Here is a 24925-nt window from a genome sequence, read left to right as displayed (position 1 = left end):
CGCTCGCAACATACTATCTACATTGACGGCGCCTCAAATTATTATTAGCATTGTTCGTTTATTTGTTCATTATCCGGGATAAATGAAATCAAGCATTCAGAAGTCGGTACTTTTGAATGAGTTTCAATTGTTGAACGTTTGCATTTAATGGCATTGTTAAACAATATTTTTAAGAAGAGAAATGTATAATCTTCTTTCAATTATTTTTATAAATTTCCTTGTTTTCTTTAATCAAAAAATATACTGTGAAAATGTTTTTTTTCCAAATTTGCCAATTGTAAGTATTTAAAATTGTTATTTTTTCTAAAAATATAACAAATGTAAATATTAATAATATTTATTGAAGCCAAATAACATTACAAAATATATATATATATTTTATTAAGAGATCATACGTTTTTAGGGAGAATACCATATAAAATTTAAAGCAGGTTTTAAATGCAATTCTAGTATTCATTATAAAATTGACTTAAACCTTCACCAAAGTAAGATTGCCAGTTCAAAAACAGTGATTACTGGAAATATGAGCTTTCATATTCCGTTAGATGATTCATTAATTGTAAGGTTTACAATTATGAATTCCTGTTTGATTTAAATAGATACAAATTGTAAATATTTTATGTACTAGGTAGACGTTAACGTGGCCGTTTTAGATAAAATAGGAGGTTGGAAAGACAACGCATATGTCTTTCAAATTTTAAATGCTTGTTCAGCAGGATTATCTATTCTTGGGCCTGCTGCTTACAAGACTCTATTCAAAAGTTTCAATGCAACTGATGATTCTTGCCCTATAAAAGCGGTAAATTGTCTTTATAAAAAATTTTAGGTAATACTTCTCTAAAAAACATAGTTAACTTATTATGTAATAAGTATTTTTCGCTTTAGTGTTACCTAACAATAGTTTTAGGGAGAATAGTTAAGCCTCTCAAAAAATATAAATTGACAGTATTTATTTAATATTTAATTCACTTTTCAATTTATGAGAGCAAATACCTTAAAAGTTTTTCATCGTCAAGAAACATAAAATTGTAATTTATTTTTGACGCTGGTGTCGAACTTAATGTTATACATAATTATACACGTTTAATGTCACAACTGAATCAAAAAGAAATGAAATATTGAGTTACAAAAAAAAAAAAATCGCCGATTAAATATATTTGGTGGTTAGTTTGTACCAGCTAATTTGAGTTGAGATAAAATTTACGGCATTTTCTCAATATTTCGGGTAATTAATGAACACTATTTTTATTTGAAAACTTATTCATATATTTTTTGGAAGTACAAAGAATTACCTACTTTGATATTAGTAAATTATAACTTTGTTATTTATTATTTAGTGTTATAACAGTAGAGCTTTGTAAATATTACTTTTAAAATTTTTAAAATTAAAGGGTTGTAGGCACGTAGTAAGGATTTTATTTTTGGGGATCTAAAAAATACTGTTTCATCGGATAATATCCATAAACCCATGACAAAATATTTGCAATCATAGTATTGTGACAACATTTCTCATCCGGTGCTATTTTATTATTAGAAAAAATATATATATATTGGTTTATATATATAATAATTTTAGAAAAAATATGATTATAAAAATAGAGAAAACATCTTATATATACAAATTATGTAAAAATTCTAGTGAACTAGGTAATATTAGTCAGTAAAATATGTTTTTATAGAGTATTATTTTGGTGGTATATAATGTTGTCAATTCTTTTAATATTCATAATTTTATACCAATTTTAATTTTTTTTTTTTTAGAACAGTTATTATTTGATGAATAATCTTGATGTGGATTCATTTGTTGATACAATTTTAAAGACAAATAAAATGGCACCAAAAACACTTTTCTATGGTTCTTATAAAGCTAAACTTATGCATAAAAGAAAAGATTATGATGAAATATTATCTTGTTTTGTTATAATTTTTGATGTTACGAGGCCATGGGAAGATTCTTATCATTATCAATAACTGAAATTACTTTTTAAATATTTTAACTTTTACTTAAAATAAAAAGTATGACTAATTCTTTTTTAACAATCATATTTTACAATTCATGATACAATTTAATATCTTAATACATTACAGAGTGATTCTTTAAAATTAGCCACTTGAATTCTTTTGAAACAATAATTAAGTTAAAAATTATTTTTGGTATTTTTTAGTTTTATATATTTCTTGACATATTAATTATTAAGTCATTTATTATAACCGTTTTAAAATATGAACTATAGGTAAGTTAAAAATATGATAATAATTATTATATGATTTTTTTCAGCTTTCAGATTTTTTATTATTTCCGAATTATTAATTAAAAACATATTATTGAAAAGTCATCTTCTTAGTTTAATAATTTTTTATTTTATAAAGAAAAAAATATAGGAGTTAACGAAAATTCAATAAATTTGTATAGTTAAGAGATCTAAACTTATGTAAGGTGATCGATTTTAATTAGATTCATTTCCTTAAAAATTATAGACATTTTAAAATTTTTATTAAGAGAAAAATTATTTGGTTTAAAAAATTCTACAATAATTCTAATTAATTTTTTTCATTTCCTTAGGAATAAAAATACCTTAATATAAATTTCTCTAAATAGAAACCCCTATTTTTGTAACATGATCAAAAAGTATATATTAATAATTTTTTTTTTTTATTATTGTCAGGAAGGAGTAGTACTGCAATGTATAAGTATTTCGCTGGACTATATAAATTGGCCGTACAATTATTTTTAATTTTTCCTAAAAATCAAAGCTTTACATTAAATGTAAATAGTAGGTATTTTAAAAAGAGTCCATATTAGTCGAATGTCATGCTAGTAACTTAAGATAGTACAAGTAGTGCTGTACTATTGTGAAAACACTGAACAATAAGTTTAATTTTGATTTTTAGTTAACACTGAAATAAATACTTATATTTTCTATAGCAATTAAATATAATATAGTATGGCGTTTGTTTAATTTATTTAGTATTTCTTTATAAGCAGAGAAAAATAGAAATGTTTTAGTACGCAGTGTACTTAAGGAAAAATTAATACTGCAAGCTGATGTTAATTCATATAATCTGTAAACGTAAATTAATTTAATTATTAAACTTCTAACAATTCGTAAAACTTAACATATAAAGTATTTTTTTTTTTTTTAATGAATATTTTAATAAAATATTCATCTTTATTAATACAAATAAATAGTTCGCATTGATTTTATTTTATTTGAATTTTAAGAAAATGATCAGTAAATGAAAAACCGGATTTCACTGCTGTTTTAATATGATTAAAAAACAATTACTTTATCTTTTTCTACATAATTTTTTCTAGTATCTTTACCTCATCTAGACGAATTTTTATGAATATTTATATCTAATCTAAATGATTTTTTGATTATCTATTGAATAGATTTCATTCCCCATACTGCAAACATATAATTTGGTCGACCTGATAATATATAATTAAATGACATGGATGGTTTTTGTAAGAAATCATGTCGAAAATGGTAATTTTTCATGATACATAAAACTTTTTTTATATAACAGTAAATTTGATTTACGATTTACAAAAGACAATATAGTAACAACTTATCATCTACTTGTAGGAATAACAGTAGCACTGTTTACAAATATTTTAAAAATTAATCATAAATTTCTTTATGAAACAAAACTATATTTTAATACTATATTATACAAATTAATAATGATTTTTTAAATAACTTTAATAAAACAAGATTATAAGACTACAACATTAAAAATGCAAGAGATTTTATTTTTTTTTTTAAGTCAATGATTATTATATTAATATTTTATTATTATTTTTATTATGCGAGATTACATATAGAGTTAAGTAGTGAATATGTTTACCAAGCATGTTCATGTTTAATATTATTGCTGTATATTTTTTACATTTTACATTTGTAAACTTAGGTTAGTTATAACTGCTATTATGCATGTATATTATATTTATTTTATCATATGGTTAACCCTGGAAACTTCCGCGATTTATGAATTCATCTATTATCATGGTTTTTTAACAGACTTCAAAAAAGAAGGGAGTTATTAATTAATCCTGGATTTGTTTGTTAGATTCTGTATAGCTCATTAACAAAATTTTTATCATATATTTTTCTCGTGAATTTAAAATAAACTACCATCATTACGTTAAGTATTTATCTCTTTATATGATATGTTTAAAAATATTTCATGTAATACATAATAAAAATCTGTAAAAAAATATAATCTATTTTAAGTAATTTTGCAATATGTATTTCTGTCTTAACTACTAACATTTTTATGTAGATTAACAAAAGAAATATTTGTGCATTTCGTGATAAAAAATAACGCATATTAAATTTAGTCATTGATCGAGACTAACGAAAATTGTGATTCATTCAAAAATGGTTATTTATAATATAATTATAACCAGTGATTCCCTTCAGTCTATATCCTGTATTTTTTTATAACTTAAATAATCAGAATTTATTAAAGGATTGTAATATTTCATTACATATTATGTTTCATATGAATGAAAAACTGAACTTTATTGTAATTATTCGAATAGAAAATGATATAAAATCGAATAATACACATAATGAGAAATTATTTATATACAGTTTTTAAATCATAATAAAATTGTTAAAAAAAAAAATTACTTTAATTAATATTTTTAATTATATAATTACTAGTTTGAGTTAATTATTTTTATACTTACACAGTTTTAATTATTTAGAATATACTTCAAAAAGTTCATATTGGTTCATAAGATTATCTTTTGATATTATTTTCAACATAAATAATTATAATCCCACGTAAGAAATGATTATTGGAGGTTTAACTAAACTCTAGGGGTGAATAAAATATTACATTTCAAATTATTTACTTAAGTTTGTTAGTCCAATGAAATGAGGTTTCTTAAATTTGATATAAAATAGATATATGATAACACCTTATAGATAAATAAGTCTTGCAAAATCTTCTATAATTTTTTGCTTTGTAATTTCTTATTTACTACCAATGAAAATGTACCACAAAAAAAGTTACTCAAAATATGCTAACAAATTATTTTAATTAATTAATTGAAAATAATGAATTGTAATTAGAGCATATTTTGATATTATTGAAATTACTAATTGCTCAAGGTATTGAAAGATAATGTTCTGAAAATAAGATATTAAACATACATTTTATTTTATTTTTATTTAGAATTGTATAAATTAATATAATAAATTATTTATCTTTTTCTTTTTCCTCGCCTTAATCCCAACTACTTGGGGTTAGTCACTCTTATCCTGACGTATCACTTGACACCATCTTCACGTCATCAACACACAACAGCAGTCCTCACATCGCATAGAATAACATTCCTCCATCTCTTATTTGGTTTTCCTCTACCTTTTTTTCCCTCAACATAAGTTTTCATAACTATTCTTACAGTTTCCGATTCATCTATCCTTATAACATGATCAAACCAACTGAGCCAATTTTCTTTCATCTTGTCTACAATTGACGATACACCTATACTACCTCTTACATTTTTGTTCTTTATTCTATCTTCTTTATTCTTTATTCTATCTCCATTCATCTATCTAAGCATTTTCATCTCTGCTATACTCATTCTCTGCTCCGTTCTCATATCAATCACAACAATACTGTACACAAATACAACAATTTGTACTATACATCATAGTTGATTTCACTGCAGTCTTATAGAACTTACCTTTCAGTCTCATTGGTATTCTTTTGTTGCATAACATACCTGACGCTTCTCTCCATTTCACTAAACCGCACTTAATCCTAAGTCTTATATCCTCTACTTATTGCACACTTGCCTTCTTTGCACAAGCGTTTATACTTCATTCAATCTTGTCTTCTTTCGCTCTTCTACCATATTTCAACTGCTTTTCTTACTCTCTATGATTTATTGAACGTCCTCATTTAGACGTCATTGAATTTAAAAAATTAAAATTTTTTAAATTAATCTAATAAACTAAATAATTAATACAATTTTTTGCTTTAAATTGTAATTATTTGTTCATGTAACACGTAACCTTTATGTTTATTTTTAATACATGATTTAATTCTTAGCTTCGATGCGAAACTGAGAAGGTATTTTAATATGATGTGCTTTTTTTGTGTGTATCTGTTGCCATTTTTTCTTAGCTCTGACAGGATCGATTTCTTTCAACGATATGCCAAAAGATCACAAATCGTATCTAGTTGAAGTCATTGTCATTAAAAATTGATAATTTTCCCTCGTTTTCTGTAAATGGTTGAAATCTTCAAAAAAATTACAATTTTAAAAATCAGTAATTTTTTATTTTAAATGACCATAACTTTTTCAAAAATTAACCAATCAAAATAATTATTTTTTATATAATAACCTTAGGTATTTTCCTTTTCTATGATATAGTTTTTTTGAAATTCTGATCTTTTACATACTCTCAAGGGGGGGTTCAAAATAGCAACTTTTTACAAAACTCTACTTTTTCAACTGAAATTTTGAAAATGTTCCGGAAATTCTGCATCCTTTAACCATATGTCAAATTAAAGCTTATATTATGTACTATATATATTAAAAAAAAAAAATTGTCCCGATGTCTTATTTTCTATGTGCAAACAGCTGCAGTAGTTAAATAAATGCTATTTTTGTGTTAAAATTTTCGATTTTTAATTTCAACTTTAAATTGTTAAACTTTTTTAAAAATGTATAGATCAACACAAATTTTTGTTTCTAAATACATTATATATACCCCTTTTATCCGAAATACTTTTTTTTATAACGAGAAATTTCCACTTATACAGAGGGCATTCAAAACTTGAAACATACGTATAAAAAGTAGAACTTGTTCAACTCAACTTTTGAAAATGATTCGGAAAGTCTGACACTTTTATATATACCTTAAATTAAAGCTTAAATTATGTACAAGAAGTTAAAAAAAAAATTGTTTTGAAGATCTATGTTCTATGTGCAAATGGCAGTCAAAGTTGAACAAAAAATAAGAGTTAATTTTACTTTTGTAATAATCCACCAATTTCTTAAAATTAAAAACTATCTACAGATTTGCATCGAAGTGTTTCTTATGATAATGATTTTAATCCTTGTCAGATATCATCTATACTTATCCCAACTATGTTACGTCTATAGTGTGCTGCGACTCCACTGAGCTACCGCTTTTTTTTGTCAATTTTAATTAAAATTACAAAATGAAGTCGAACCTGTTCAATATTACAGTAGTTTATTGTGTAAAGATATATAACTTCTGGTAAAAAGGAAATACATTTTTAAGAAAATAATTTAATTATAAATCCAATAATTTATTTACATTTTAACTAAACAGAAAGTCTGCAATTTTTGTATCTAACTAAGTAAAACACAAAAGTTAAAAATTTATTCTAATTCAGATAATATATTATTCTATAAATAAATTTTTATTAAAATTGATGAATAATTAATATTAAATGATGTTTTGGTTAAAATTGATGATGAATATTTAACGAAATATAAATAACCATTGCCTGTTTAAGCTACTTTTATTATTTGATAAGTAAAATGATTATCTCTTTAAATAAAAAAAGTCAACTACAGTTTAAAAAAATTATAAGCAGAGCGTTATCTGCTGGGAAAATTTTGTAACTCAAAACGACTCGTAATTTTAAACAAAGAATTTCAATTTATTAAACAATGTACTTTTGTTTGTAAATTTTTCATATGTTACATAATGTAATTACAAATATTTTAAAAATCCTAAATAATATTTGTAAAAAAATAATTTTCCTTTTAAGAAATTAAATATGCAAATATAATTTATTTATATATAAAATAATATTTATTTACTTTATTTTTTTTAATAATAAAATTTTAACGAAATATTGATATTTACAGAATATTCGAAGTTTAATAAAATACATTATTTATAGAAACTCAATAATATACTTAATCGAATTTATTTATTTTATATTGTTTATTTCTCACATATTATTACATAATATTGTTTGCATTTTATCGTGCGCTCAAATTAATTTAGGAGATTGTATAAAGAAACCAAAGCTATTAGTAATTTCCTTGGATGCAAAATGATTCATTGTGTAATCATTCAATGAAACATAATTAAATGTTAATGTAACGGCCATACAATAGACCTAACTTAAAAAATTGATTTGCATTTCATCCTAATTACTTTTATTTAATTAGTAAATTGAATTACTAATTATGCAGGTATATGCCATTATTATTTATATGAAATTAAATATATTATCTAATTGGAATTGAATACATTTCTAGTTCTTGTTATGTCTTAGTAGAAAAGCTTTACACATTTTTAAACAAAATATTAACACGCAAATATTTTTTATTCTAACGATATAATATGAAATATAACTATTAAGAAGCTCACTTTCAATAAAAGCATTTGAAACGTATATATGTATTTACTTTTTATATGAACTGTAAATTTACAGTTCATTAATTAATAGTATTAAGTAATGTCAAGTAACAGACTTATTTTGTACATAAATTCTAAATGTTAACACAAAACAAAAATATCCTCAACATTTTAATTATTACTCACACTAGTATGGTTTAAAAGTATAGATATTATATTCATACGAGACTACACTAAGTGAGACACATTCGTCATACTCAAGTTAAATTTCTTTTACTGAATCTTACACTAAAATATAAAAGAGTCTTATTTAAATTTTAGACCCCAGATAACTCAATTTCGTTATCTGATTTTGTTTGTATATTATATTATTATTTAAATAATATAAATCATGTAATAATCTAAACATTTCATTTTAATTGAAATTCGTTTTTTAAGGCTACATTATAGGCAATTTATTTATATGATTTTTACGATTACAATTTTCCCAACATTTACTATAACATGAGCTACCAAATCTTAAAAATGTAATATAGGTATTGTATTTTTCGTTTTAAAAACTTACATTTTTCTGAGCAGTATACTAGAATTTTTAGCTAGAACTAAGTGTCAAGTGTAAGGAAAGTTTCTTGAAATAATATATTCTCAAATACCTAGAAGATTTAACAAGCTAAAATAGGTTAGTAAGATTATTGGCTAACAAGGGTTTGACAAATGTCACTGCAAGGAAAAAATAAATGAGAATCTGTATGTGGCATGGTCATGCCTACCATTTAGATTTGCTATTCAAAATATCGCCTTGTATTTTTAAAATGTTTTATTGAAATAAAATAACAGTAAACTTATTAAAATCATCAATAAAATTTTCGCTCTTGATTTGAAAAAAAAAAGTTTTCTGCTTTTTTTTTTTTATTTATTTAACATAATATTCAAGTAGAAAGCATTCTATCATTTTTTTTTTTCAATTCTTTGAATCGGTGAGTCTTTGGCATTGGCAGTTTAAGTCTACTGTTATTTTTTTATTATTTATTTGATAGAACATTGTTAATAATGTAGCTTATTAATATATAACTCTAATATATGATTTGACTAAAAATAATTAATAACTTTTATTTACCAATTTTAATAGTTAAACGACTCGAGTAATATTTAGTCCAACGATAAAAAAAGATTATAAAAAAAAAATCGTGATTTACATTTTTGATAAGTTTTGTATTACTGTTTATCGTTTTCAATTATTTAAAATAAAAATTAAACAAAAATGGTATAGTTTTCCTAGACAAATTAAAATAGTTATATCACACCATATACTATTAGATTAACAATGAGTAATTTTTTTCACTAAATATTTATTATCGGCAAATTTGCTGACTGAAATAATTAGAAATAAAAACTTTATTTTTAATTATAAATCATAGAAAAATAACACAATAATTATAATTTTTGATAGTGTTCAAAACCAATACTTTTTTTAGTATATTAGATTCTGATACACACAATTTATATTAATAACTTTCACATTTAAAAAGTTGTATAATAAATTATCTATTATAATATTAATTTAACTATACAGTTATAAATTAAATGTAGATTCTAATTTAATTTATGATTGTGAATCTTATTCATACTGTGTAAGGAATTTTTTACTGAAAAAAATTCTGTTGGAAGGCAACCTAGTAAATATTGAAATGAGGTTAAAAATGTTAATTTTAACAATTAAGACTTAAAAAGTTAATAGTGTTTAAATGTTGTAAAAAACAATAAAAAATCTGTTTTAAGTACAGGGAGTTTAGAAAAAAGTGAATAACATTCATAACTCATTCACGACATAAATATTAAAAACTAATTTTAAAATCAGATAACGGGAATTCCATAGTAATACTGAAAAAGAAGATTATTTCAATAGAGTATCAAAAATTATTCAAGAGAGTCTCTATAAAGATATTAAAAGGAATCCATTAAGTAAAATGATAAGGAAGCCTACAAATGTTATTAATAATTCAAAATTAATTATTTAATTATAAAGTTCAGTTTTTTCATTTAAATTTCAAATTCTCATATTCCTTAACTATATGCTTTTCTAAAAATACATAAGCTAAGAAATTATATGTAACCTATTGAATCGAATATTAAAGCCACGACTTAAAATTTGGTTAAACTTTTAGTAAGATTATAATCATCAATTCAAATATTCGATATCTTTCAGTTAAAAATAATATTGACTTATATATTAGTTTAAAAACTATCAGGTCATACTATTCAAAATAATTATACGTTCATTTCTTTTGACGTATTAGATTATTTCTGTGTATTCCAATAGATATAACAATTTTATTAGAACTTTTCATGGATAGGTTAAAACTTACTACGATGAAAAATATATTTTGATAACAAAATTATATTATTAGGTTATAAGAGAAATAGATAGTCAAGTTAATCAACACAGAAGTGGAATAAAAAAACCCACCATAGTGAGGTTGCGACACAGTAGGGACGTAGCAAAGTTGGGTCAAATATAATGATATCTGGCAGTGATTAAAATCACAATCACAAATAACGCATCGATGCATATCTGTAGATAGTGTTTAATTAAAAAAAATTGTTAGATTATTCCAAAAGCTATATGATTTCCTATTTCCTTATTTATATTCGGATTACAGGTTTTATGGTTTATAATTGTAATATATGAATGAATATTTGAAAGGAAATGGTTTTATTAAAAAAAAAAAAAGTATGTAGAATGAAAGAGGTATATAAATAGTATTTATCATAAAAAAAATTGTATTGATCAATACATTTTTAAAAAAGTTATAGCATTATAAAATTAAAAATATAAAAAATAATTTTTTTTATAAAAATCGTATTTTTTTTATAAACTTTGATATCTATTTTCACCGTAATGACAAAAGAAGTATGAAATTTTTTTTCCACAATAAATTATTAGCTTTAATTTAATGTATATATACATAATATATAAGTGTCACACTTTCAAAAGTCAATTTGAAACAGTTCTACTTTCTATATGCATTTTTTAGATTTAAACCCTCCATGTATTAAGGGAAATGGTCCAATTTAAAAAAATATATGTTGAATGAAATAAGTATATAAATATTATTTCTCATTAAATAATTGTATGAATCCATACATATTTCAAAAAGTTATAGCATTATAAAGTTAAAAATGTAAAATATAAAATCGAGAATTTTAACACAATAATAATATATAGTAGCAATTTTCACCATGAAGACAAAATAAAGTGCGAAATTTTTTTTTCATAATAAAGTACATTACATTAACTTTAATTTGAGATTTATATAAGTGTGAGACTTTCCGGAACACTTTCAAAAGTTAAGTTGAAAAAGTTAATTTTTTGTGAAAGAGTTATCATTTAAAATCCCCCCTGTGGGCAAGTAAAGTGTTAGATTTATAAAAAAAATATACCAAATGACAGGTAAAGACGTTATGCATCTATAAAAAAAAAAAATATTGATCTATAAATTTTTCAAATAGTTAAAGTATTATAAATTAAAAAATATAAAAATTTAAATTGATTTAGGTATTTTTAAAAAAGTTATGGTAGTTTTAAGTAAAAAAAATCTCGAAAATAAGCGATTTTTAAATTTGTAATCTTTTTGAAGATTTCCCCCGTTTACGGCAAACGAGGGAAATTTTTTCAATTCTTGTGGGTAATGTCTTCGGCTATATACGATTTGTGATCTTTTGACGTATCGTTGAAAGAAATCGGTTCGGTGAGAGCTGAGAAAAAGTGGTAACAAACACAAAAAAAATAATAATAATAAAACACACATCATAGTAAAATTAATGTCTTCTCAGCTTCGAATCAAATGGAGTGCAGCTAGTACACCAAATAGTGTGAGGGAACAAAAAGTAATTGTGACGCGTATTTTATATTATCCTAACATTTCGAATGGGTTAGATAGATTTTTATTAAATTTTCAATTAGTAAATTGTTTTTCCTAAAACTTAATATAATTATTGTAATAATAATATTATAATTGATATTTGGTTCAGATAATAATAATAAGAATAATCAGAGTTTGAACATCACTAATTACAATTATTATGAAAAATCTAAAGTTTGCATTGAGACAAGAAAATTTATATGATGAGCTTACTAATTTCATCTTTTTTTCTACTTAATGTCAAATACATCAGAATATAATTAGTAAGGAAAAATATGTTGTTAGCTGTAGTTCATTATTCCTAAAAAAATTGGATTTTTGCATTCGTTATTTAAATTCATATTTCATTATTACTTGATAAATATTAAAATAATTATCAATATTTTATTAACTAAATTAAATTTTTGAAATTCTGTAAGGTACTTTGGTCAATTAAAATTTTATACTAGAATTATCATATTTTGGACATAAATTTGAAATTGTATTGTTATTTTATAGACTTGATGTATACGGCAAGCTTTTTAAAATATTTATTATACAACATGAGCAACCTTTTTTGTGAAAGTCAAAGTTAAACGGATAATTAAATTNCGGCAAGCTTTTTAAAATATGTATTATACAACATGAGCAACCTTTTTTGTGAAAGTCAAAGTTAAACGGATAATTAAATTTAAACTCTATAACTTTTTTACAAATAAAAATTTAATTAAATTAGAATAAAGGAATAAATTATTCATTATCTTTTTATAAGAGTCACTAACAATATGTATAAGCAATACAAAATGTATAACATTCTGAAAAATGTAATTAAAAAATATTCTCCATAATAGTTATTGTTTACAAGAATATGGTTTAAAATTTACAACAATTTTTTAAATGACTAATGATTACATAAAACACTTTTTTGTGTTGGAGAAATAAAAAAATTAGAATTATTTGAAGATATTTTTCAGTTATAATAGTTGTTATATATTAAACTGTCATAATTATAATTGTTTAATATTGTTATATTAAATTATTTTCTTTTTATAAATCATTTAAATAACACTGGACAATAAAATATCAAAAATGGTATGCGAAAAATTACTGACACTACTTTTTTGACAACTTGGGCGATTATAGTGAAGAACAGAGTGAAAAATTTCATCAAGATATCAGAATAATTAAAGAACGATATCTAGGTCACTCAAACTGTAACATAATAGCAGACTATTGCTGGAATCTATATAAAAATACCCTACAATAATACAATAGAAAGCCTACAAAAAAAGTTTTATGTATAAAATTTTGAAGAAAAATAGTAAACAGAAATATGATAAATTGAACTTACAAAATATGTAGTTTTCATAGTAGCCAGTTAAATATAATATGTTTGCGTGTTTAAGAATTATTCCTTTCCCTTAATAAATAATTAACATACGTGAAATTTAGTTACACTATTTTTTTCAGCATCAAAAAGTATATAAGGTGGTTTACAATAATTTCTATTTATTTAATTTATGATGAAGTTTGTAAGAATTTTAATAAATAGCTAATATAGTATAATTTTGAGATTTTCTTATTTTTCATCATTAATTCTAATTATATCATCTTTTAATAATGCTAACTAAATTTAATTTTCTGTTAATTGGTTATTGTCTCACACTTATATATTAATCTGAAAGAAGCTGTATAAATTTAGCTGCATGTGTTAACGTTGTAATAGTAACATTGTTCCCGAAATATCCACGATTTTTTAGTCATTTTTTATGTAAAATATTTCTAACACTTTTTAATTTTAAATTAATACTTATTAATATTAATATAGTTATAATTTCAAATGAAAAAATTTATGGGTATAAGTTCAACTTAATTTTGTTTTTATAGCAATCAAAATCAGATATGAAGACATATATTAATAGATTGAACTTATTGTATCAGTATACACGTATCTTTTAAAATATAATTTATTGAAGTTTGAAAAAATTTTATTTTTATTTTGAATGATTATTTAATTACGTGATTACCTCATTTTCACTATTAGTGATTATTTCAAAAATTATAATCAACCTGACTATTTTGATGTTTCGTAACATTCATAAATTTATAAATTCGTAATTGGCGACAAAATTCCACACAAATTTTACTATAAGTTAGTTTAGTGCAAAACATTTTCTGCAGTGTTATACTTAAAGCTTTTGAAATCATTTTATGTTACATTGACTTGTATTTTTTATAAATAATATTGTGATATTTAAAAAAAAATTTGGAATTTATGACAACAAATTTTAATGAAAATGTAATTGGAATTAGTTAACTGCATATTCCGTTTTTCATTTTATTTTAATATTCAATTGATCAGTTTATGTGTCTGAGGCATAACAATGAAAGAAAATGTTATTTTGCACTGTATAGTGTAAAGTAAAAAAGAGGGTTATATTTATTTTGCATGTGCACTATTATTTCGTTTAAAATGTTTACAGCCAATGAATCAACTGGAAAATGGATATGCGCATTTTCCTCACAATCACGCGGGACATTCAATTGTACAAGCTATTCACTCGTGAACTTCGTGTTCTCAGGTAAGCATATTTCATTATTAATTTGATTGTATTAAACAATATTTTATTTGATTACTATTATTTTTATACCTTTTGAATAAGGCTCAAACTTTTATAATTGAAATGTAATAGTTTTATTTATAGTGCCAACTTTTTTAATTAAATTTTCGATGGCGTTGGTAAAACAAGTTTTTTACTCTAATTTTAAAATTATTAAACTACTTCTTTAATTCAATGAATAAATGTTTAATATTTTGTGGTTCGTTTGCACTCATAACACTTACCAGTTTTAAAATGTCAGAGAAATGACAATATTAACAAGGCAATGATATTCTGACAATTTTGTAAGTAAATGAATTAAATTACTTGTTATATTATTAAAACTAAATGTTAAAACTAAATTGACATTGATTTATTTAAAAAATTGTTTATTACTAAACAATGTTTTAATAATATTTTAAAATTAGTTTTAGACACATTTTAAACATATAATTGTTATCGAATTTTTATACTCAGAAATATATATATAGTTTTTGAAATTTCTACTGAAAATATAGCAGAATATCTCCAGGGAAATCAATTCTTTTGTGTATCTAAGAATAATTTAATATGAACAGAATTTTGTTTTATAATATGTCACAAGATATATTGAAGTTTATTGATACGTGTTTTTTTTTTAATTTTAATTATAACTTAATTATTGTTATATGTAAACATTTTTAGATTTTTGATCATTTTATGGTAAAACATAACTACAAATTAATAAATAATTAATACATAAATAATATGATAATAATTAAAAAAAATTAAAAAAAAAAACATTACAATATATAAATTATTTTTTTATAAAATTACTGTAGACATTTCTTCATATTCTTTATATATTTTTTTTTTTATTTTTACATGCAAAATTAAATGTACATTACAACACACGAAGACACTTAAGTTCATAATTATGAAATTGATTTATATATTTATTTTTTTTATTGAATCATTAATAAAAAGTTTTTTGACTATTACAAATTCATAATCAAAAGTCGCTTTTTTGTTATATCCAATAGTTTATACTTGAACTATATTATAAACTGTAACTCTGATATTTGCAGGTACTCCAGAGAAGTACAACCCCAATAATGTTAATATTGAATTTACATAATATACAAGTACAAAGAGATAACATATTGCATAATGATTGAACACTTAAAAAGTTTTCAACTTTAATTTGGATCAGAAAATCTAATAATTTGCCTAATAAATAAATATTTCATCATAGTTACCCTATGCGCATTAAGATAACGTCGAAATCGATGTAATGTCTGATTTTATTCTCAGAGTGACAGCACATTTTTACAGTTATGTGATTTCGAGTAATTTTAAAAACAAATATATCACAATGAGAAAGTTATGAGTTTCGTGTTTAAAAGTGTATGTGAATAAATTAAATGGAGTTACAAAATATTACGACAAGATATTAGATAAGATTTTATTTGTTTTCTGGTGCGATTTCAAAATAACAATGCATTTTAAGTAAATTCACAAAGAAGTATTAGACATCTAATGAACATCGCATAGTGTTAACATTGTGATGTATACGAAAAAGCATATTTAAAGTTTTGTATGCACTAATTTCATTAAATTGAGCATTAAACGTCTCAGGGTTATCTCAACATTATTCTGAGAATTTCACACGTATCAGAGTTATGTTTATACGATAATTTGACGACGTGTTTATGCACACAGGGCAGGATTTCATTATAATAGTGAAAATCGTTGATGCATTAAATATAATTATTTACAATGGGTAAATAAATCGTTTAAAGATTGTTGGTCAGAGAGAATTGTGTTAAAAGATACACGTATATCGTCCATTTTAATTAGATTATTGGCAACAATAGCAAATATTTACCGGTCGGTTTCTAACCTTAAAAGTTTTCTAAGAAAAACACCTACAAAACAGGTATAAATTACGCGAAAACTTATTGTAAAATATGTTAATTCTAAAAATAATAATCATACTATGTTTTTTACTTATAATTATTAATAACAAAGAACAATTCCATATTTGAACAAATTTATAAAATGTAATAATATTAAAAAAATGTTTAAAATACAACTTTATTTTTTTTTCTATCAAAAGAACGATTTTTCTTTAATATGCTGATTTTTTCTAAATGGAGCAAAAATAATTAACAAAATAGTGTGAAATTTATTTTTAATTGTAATGCATCGGTCCATTTTTTATATTTGATTAATTCTAAACCTGGATTGAACAGAATTTATCATATAATGCTATATTGCGAATTTTTAATAAAACGTTACAACATTAATTATTTAAAACTATATTGTTAACTTTGAAAAATACCAGTTAATGTCTTCAATTGCTTTATGTATAATTTGAAAACAATTCCTGGATCTTGTTTATCTCGTTGATAATGTTATAATATATTCTATTTGTGTAATAAAGCAGAGCATGGTATGAATTAGTAGTTAATAATTATTAATATGTTGTGCAAACTATCTTAATATTACAGTAACTTACTAAGACAAATTTCATTAAATTTAGGGAATATTTAACGTATTATCGATGTAGTTTATAAGCAATAAATATTTCTTTAATCGACTTAAACAAACAAAATTTTATGTTAACTATTTATGCAACTAAAAAAATTACTTTCGTTGGTTTTGAAGAAAATACTCATATTCAACGTACATTAATTAGATTAAATATTTGTAGTAAACCTTTTTTTTTATTATTTCAGATTTTTTAAATTTGTTGGTTCTAGTAAAATTATTATTTAATTACACCATGTCATTTAAAAAAAGCAATTTAAAAAGAAGTGAAATTAAATTAGCTTACATCAAAAGTAGTATGTCTGTTTTACAAACCTATTAAATATGATAGGTTATGTGTATGTTATGTATATTATGATGGTTCTTTAACGTGTCCGTTTTATCAACCAGAATTCATAATTTCATTAATGGAGTAATTAATAATTTATATATGATATGATACTGTGTGGTCTGTGTTATACAGAACGCCTGCCCGAATCTCACTTTATCAACCACCTTTCTATGTGATCAGTAATAGTTAAGTGCTTGTCTCTTGTTTACGACTCGAGGATATAAAGTTCACCAAATATCGTTTGGCCTTCGACAGTTTTACAAGAGGTAGTCTTTTCCTGACCATCTCAGCAATACATGGAGGTCTTTTATTCTCGTCTATGTGATTCGCAGACGAATGTAATACAGTTTTTATTTTATTAAAGATGTGTACATAAATTCTCTTAAAACTGTTGTGTCATTAATAAACGGACTTAAGTCCTCTTACATCTCTCAAAAATGATGTCGGCTACATTATTGGATAGGATCGCCCCTACCTCATTTTGTCTCGACTAGTCCGTCGCATACAGTTTTTATTGTTTACCTCTGTCAATTACGCAAAATCTGCTATTTTAATTTATCTAAAATAAAATGATTATTAAATGTCATTTAAGTCAAATTTTTTAATTTATCATTGAATAATAAGATTCATTATTCCAAAAAAAGACTTTTCTTAAACATTTCAACACTCTTTAAAATAATACGAATTATAAAATTACATAACATAAGTTCATTAGACATTTTTAACGCATTTGACGTATGGGAAATATTTGAACATTAATTTTATAAAAATCTTTTACTAATATACCAAATTGGGACTTTTATGAGGAAATTTCACTACTTGTATATAAAACTAACATGTAAAATATACAAGGTAACTCGTCTAGTTATCAAACAAATAATGATTTATTTAATTTCAAAATTGTGTAACAGATTTATTATTACGAATTAACTTTTAATAAGTGGAAATATAGTTGATAATTTCATTTACTTTCGAATTTTAGTACTTTTAGTGACATCAAAAAACAACCTGCTAGATTATATTTAAGTTCATAACTGAAAACGCTTTATAGTTGAACAGTATTTTGATTGCTCAAAAGTACACTTAAATGTCAACACAAGAGTTTTAAAATTTACCATTAAACTCATACATCACAAATAAACAAAATTACTCCTTTTGGATGCTTTAAATTTTCAGTTATATGGATGTACTTATATTCAGTAATTGGAAACCAATTTGTCTACTGGTGTATGTGAATTTTTCATACATTGTATTTACGGTTACGACTTCAATTATGATAAATATCGGCTATTTTCTAAATTTTCTGAAAAGTTAAATACAGTTTGTATAAAAAACTAAGGTGTAACTAATTCCCGTAGGAATTTAAATTTTTAAATGCAATGCGACACGCAATTTCAATTTCATTAAAAAAATATATTAACCTATAAAACAACCAATTTAAAATTGTTATTCGTAAAATTGTTGACACTTTTGTGTATGATATTTATTTTGTTTTAAAATCCAAACTGTTTTACAAATTAAAAATGTTTAATTGCAATTTTTATGTAATATTTAAAAAAAAAATTTTAAGGTTAATAGTTTTTTTGAAACAAACAAGTAATATTTGTAATACTATGGACAAAGATGTTTCGAGTACCTAGTAATTACTCGAAATACTTGGATTGTGTGTTAATTGTTTCCCAACTTTTACCCAATACTCGATTTAGTTTTACTCAGTATTCAGTTTGTACATACATTTTCTACCAGGAACATCTATAATTAAAAGTGTTTATTATTTAATTTAGGTGATACAAAGTGAGTTATTAAAAAATGAACTAAAGTGTAATTGAAGTTATATTATTTTATACATATTATGGCTATAGTAGACAATGATTAAAATTTTATGTACAAGAGTAAAAAGTAAGGTTATGGAAGTTTTTAATTAATTAATAAACACTATGACCATTTTTAAACAATAATTTAATTAATATCAAATTAGTCTTAATTCTAAGCTTAATGTTAGTATACAAATTTACAATAATAATATTTGTTTATTTATCGAAATTGCTATAAATAACAATTTACAAAAATAAAAAATACATTACATTCATAATATTTAAACTTTAACTATTAAGTAATATAATTGACATCTATAAATATTGAGCAAATGATAAAAATTCTTTAACAATTTTTTTAAATTTAGTTTGATTGACCAGATATTTAGGAGGTTAATAATTAACGGTAGTTGAAGTTATTAAATATAATATAAAAATACAAAAAAAATGTTTAGAATACATATTTTTAAAAAAAAAATCAATACACTATATCAAATACAAAAAAAATTGTTAAAATTCTTTTATTCGAATACTTTCATTTGAATATTTTACATGACTGATTTGAGAATAGAATTCATGATTTTCTTTTGTATGTTTGCTTTGTATCCCCCCAAACAAGTATAGATTATTTGAGAAAGCTCCCAAAACCCACATATAAACTACGCTCGTGGTTCGTTCTTTATACCATAAGGTACCTTCTTTTAGAAGATAAAATCAGTAATAATAACAATAAACATATATTTTGCAATCGTATATTTTCAAAAATAGTAGTATAGTATTTTTTCTTAGTCATGACAATGCGCTTAATCTCCCACAATTCATCTCAAATTTGTATTGTTATTTTAGAATATAATATTATTACTATATTACACTTTTGGTATTTTTCCTCTCCCTACAACAGAAAGTTTGATCATTAGAATAAATAGTTGATGTTATAACCGTCTACTTAATTCTTACAAAAGACGTGCCGAAATATGGAGCGTACTTAGTTTTTAAAGAACCGCTAACTCATCATTATCCACGAAAAATATGGCGAGTAAACGAAGATGCTAAAAAATCAACAAGAATATAAATCCGTTAAAGGACTCTTGAACAAAAGTCCATTGAAGAAAGAGAGTCAGGTGCTTAACTCTGACCCTCGAGCTCTGTGTCATTGAATTTGGTTTCAGTAACATTATTAAATTATAAAATAGGTCATTGGGTTCTATGGGAACTTGCAAAATATGGTAATATTTCTTTTATCAATTTCGTGATTTTATCATAAATTTGTAATGAACTTTTTCAAAGTTACTTGAAAATTTATTGTTCAAACACATAAACTTCTAATAATATAAACTTTGTATTAAACGCTTATACTAATTGAAGATTATTTAGTTTATATGTGTTATCATATGTATCCATTGTGTCATGTAATATCATTAATTATTTAAATACACCATTATCATTGTTAATGGCTTAATTGGTAGCAAACATTAAGCTAATGTTTTAAAGATAATTAATTTTTGGTTAATAAAATACTATGGCATTACCTGTTAGACTCTCATATTAATTGTCATTTATTTAGACAAATAATGAATACGAGAAAAATATATTCATATAATATTAGTACTCGAAAAATAATTCAATTTCAAAGAGAAGAGAATAAGTTTTGATCAAAAAAACATATACTATGTTACGTTTAATATTATTTTTCAATTAAGTTATGAAAAATCACTACAATTTATATAATGTTATATTTTCAAAAATATTATATTTGTTGAAGTGTAAAAAGAAGATTTTATTTGTTAAGAAAAGCTTTATTAATATATTTTTTATCACTATTAAGATAAATATTAAAATCAATATAAAACTTTTTCATAAACATAAATAATCAATAACATACTTGTATATTGTGTAAATGTTTGAAAATAAGACGCTCATTTCATCAAAAACTACAGAATATTTTCAAATTTTGTTAAGAGAAATAATTTGATTCAAGAAACTGTACAATATTATGTAATGAAATAATTATTTTTATCTTTTCATGGATAAAAGATCTAAACTTAATTTTTTTTAAACTAAAAATGGGGGTTTTCATTAAAGAAAATTAAAGTTTTTATCCCTGAAGAGATAAAAAAATAACGATATAACTACATATTATTGTAGTGTTTCTTGTATCAAACAATTTTTTCTTTTAAAAAAATTAAAAATTTTTAATAGTTTCCGAGAAATTGAGTGTTTTATCATAATTCAATCATTCTTTATACAGATTAGACTGACTTTTGTGATCGTTAATAATTATTTACTCAATTATGAAACATGACATCTTCTATTTTATCGTAAAACTTTGATTATGTTTATCCAATTGTAACAATATTGGCTTGTATCATATTTTTTTTATTTAATTGAAAACAAATTAATTGTGAAACGAAGTGATAGCGCAGAATCCGCTTATTTAATGGTCCCTAAATGTAAAATAAATGATATACAGAATAATTACCAAGAGAAAAGTATCTAATCTTAATTGTTCTTTTAGTTTATTATAGGACATAATTCTTAATTATAGTATTTAAACTAAATGGGAACTGGATTATTTTATGTTTGAGATCCCATCAAAATGTCTCCGACTTATCGTTTAATTTATATTTCTTATAAAACTAATATTATTCATTACATTAAACAATTTTTATCCGTCTTGTGATGTGTTATATTTATATAAAACTATAATTAATAAAACTTTTCTATATAAATAATATGTCAAGCATACATATATGTAGGTATGCAGTGGCGGCTCGTGGTTTGAATAGGGACGATCGCACTCCCTACTAAAATTAATTAAAAGAAGAAAATTAATTGTACATTCTTGATTCTACATTTTTATTAAAAATGCAAATTTTTAAATAGTAAAGTAGTTATAATACATTTGTTGTGTACGAACATTAAAGTTGTTCCCTCAGAATATGCGGATACGCATACACACACGAGCAGTGTTTGGCCGACCAGCAGCGTCGTCCATACGGTACAATATTAGTATATTACTATTAAGGGTAATTTATTTTTAGAATTAACTGCTTGTCGTTATNTATTACTATTAAGGGTAATTTATTTTTAGAATTAACTGCTTGTCGTTATCGGTTGCTATTATAGTATAGTCGCTATTATAATTATTGTTATTATTTTCCTTTCTATTTTCTACTACGACCTTTAAAATAATAATAAGTGTATTGTGTTTTGTTTTATTATATTAATTTGACAATTTTTTAAATCTATGACTAGAGGTAATATATTTAATGTCGCATCACCACTATCAGCACCCACGAGCTGCCACTGTATGTATGTATATACATTTCATAACAATTTAATATCGAAAATTAGACGTGGGAATAAAATTAAGAATAAGGTTCAATTCATTGAACTTCTTTAATTATGTTTATAATAGAAATACTTGGATTGTTTTGTAATATGTCAACATAATACTTGGAAAGATTAAAAACAAACTGTTATTTTGTATGAATACAATCAGTCTTAATTTTGTTGCATTAAGTTATATTGATATATATATATATATACAGGGTGATTTTTTTATCATAACCCACTCAATTANAATATAGTTTATCAATCCAGGGGAATACATCAATAATTTGGCAGTACTGCAAGACTCTCAAAAATAATTTTATTATTATTCTATGATAGTTTTTCTATTTCAGATAACTAATAAAAAATATTACCCTTTTTGTATGTTACTATCAAATTAACTTAATAACAATAGTATAAATCGGGAAAATATATTATTTAGAAAGGAAGTCCAGACCACATAGATCCTCCGAGTACGGAACTGTACATAAGCGCAATAATAATCGTACCAAGCGCATGACTATTGACATTCATCTGTAATTTTAATTATTGATATGGTTGTTTTTTATATCCAATTAAGATACTCACTATTTGCATACAATTTTCTTGTACTAGAAATAACAATAGATTTAAAATATGATTATTTTTTATTAGCACAGAACATACATTATAAATCTTAATTGTGTAAATGACAAAACATACTTTTGCTAGATAATCTTAATTTTAGTGTAATCGCCCGCATGGTTTTCTCGGTAGTTTTGTGCATTACGGTTTCGTCCAACTGTTCGTAAACTAAGTATGGCCATGCTTATCTTATAATTTGTGAAACTTCCTGAATTTCTTAATTACAGAAAAACTAACAAAAATAATTAAAATTATGACATCAATCCGGTGAATTTTCTTTTTGATTCTGCAGAAAATTTGATCTGATCATTTATAATAATTATGGACTTGGTGTTACACTTTTTTCTTTGCCGATATTCTGATTTAAAAATATTTCCATTGAGTTTTTTCTCAGTTTAAAACTTCCTCTTTTTTAGATTAAACTTATTTTAGATTTATGATCATTTTTTTAATAACCATTTACGTTATCATTAATAGTTAATATAAATTTTAAAAATGTTTATTGCACAGTTACATATGTTGCAATGTTACGCAAAGCTATTTTTAGTAACTATCTTACTATTACATAACTCTGCGTTATAATGTACACTCTGTCATTTTACAATTCTAGGATTTGCTGTCTTTTACATTATTCAAATGCATTACCCATACAAAATTCCTTTTATCCATTTTCTGAGGAAATGTACTGAAGTGTATATATTACCTTCGTTTCTCAATATAAATAATCTGGAACTTGATCTTATGTAATTTTCATTGTTATGCAACAGTATTGTAATAATAATTATTTATTTTTTATTATATAAGTTATTTTTTCAGGAATTAAAAAATGCATTATTACTTGTTTANTGCAACAGTATTGTAATAATAATTATTTATTTTTTATTATATAAGTTATTTTTTCAGGAATTAAAAAATGCATTATTACTTGTTTAACTTCAATAATAATTTCACAACGGTCAACTTCCAAGAAATAAATAAAGCAATAGCAAGTTCATCGTTCATTAATTGTTAAAACTTTAAATACTTAAGGTAAAATCATTATAATTTACATTCAGTATAAGAGTTTAACTTTTTTTTTAGTATATTGGCTATTTTTTATTATCGGTATACATAGTCGATTAAATAAAATTTTATAAATTAAAAAACTTCATTTTAATGATGATTTTTGTTTCTATGTGCCAACATGAAAATTTCAGGTTTACCATATAGTACTAGAATACCAAAACTACACTATTTAAATACATTTGTAAACATTAAATTTATTTTTATTTTAACAATTATTCTTCAAATTAAAAAAACCCAGCACAGGGGGTCGCGGCACAGTTGTGACGTGGTATAGTTGGATCAAGTATAATGATATCTGACAGTGATTAAAATCACTATCAAAAATAAACGCTTCGATGCAAATCTTTAGATAGTG

General features: G+C 23.3%; 2 protein-coding genes across 12 annotated transcripts in view; one reads left to right on the top strand and one right to left on the bottom strand.

Moving 5' to 3' along the window:
* LOC126901960 (PDF receptor) overlaps positions 1-24925 on the bottom strand; it is a 172910-nt gene that overhangs the window by 124933 nt on the left and 23052 nt on the right. The gene's annotated exons all lie outside the window — the stretch shown is intronic.
* Positions 127-24925, top strand: part of LOC126901964 (uncharacterized) — a 26763-nt gene continuing 1964 nt past the window's right edge. Inside the window, exons 1-5 of one of the 3 annotated variants that reach the window (XR_007703158.1) lie at positions 127-277; positions 404-559; positions 629-799; positions 14755-14853; positions 24409-24534. Coding sequence is in view for 1 of the 3 variants with exons in the window: in XM_050678952.1 (XP_050534909.1) it covers positions 182-277; positions 404-559; positions 629-799; positions 1762-1971 (633 nt within the window). In the remaining 2 variants the exon portion in view is untranslated. The other 2 variants (XM_050678952.1, XR_007703159.1) reach the window with 2 other exon arrangements.

Source organism: Daktulosphaira vitifoliae, unplaced genomic scaffold (assembly GCF_025091365.1).
Source record: "Daktulosphaira vitifoliae isolate Bord-2020 unplaced genomic scaffold, ASM2509136v1 Scaffold_3, whole genome shotgun sequence".
NCBI classification, from domain to species: Eukaryota; Metazoa; Arthropoda; class Insecta; order Hemiptera; family Phylloxeridae; genus Daktulosphaira; species Daktulosphaira vitifoliae.
The sequence above is the reverse complement of the archived record's forward strand: the minus strand, read 5'-3'. Positions and strand labels throughout refer to the sequence as shown.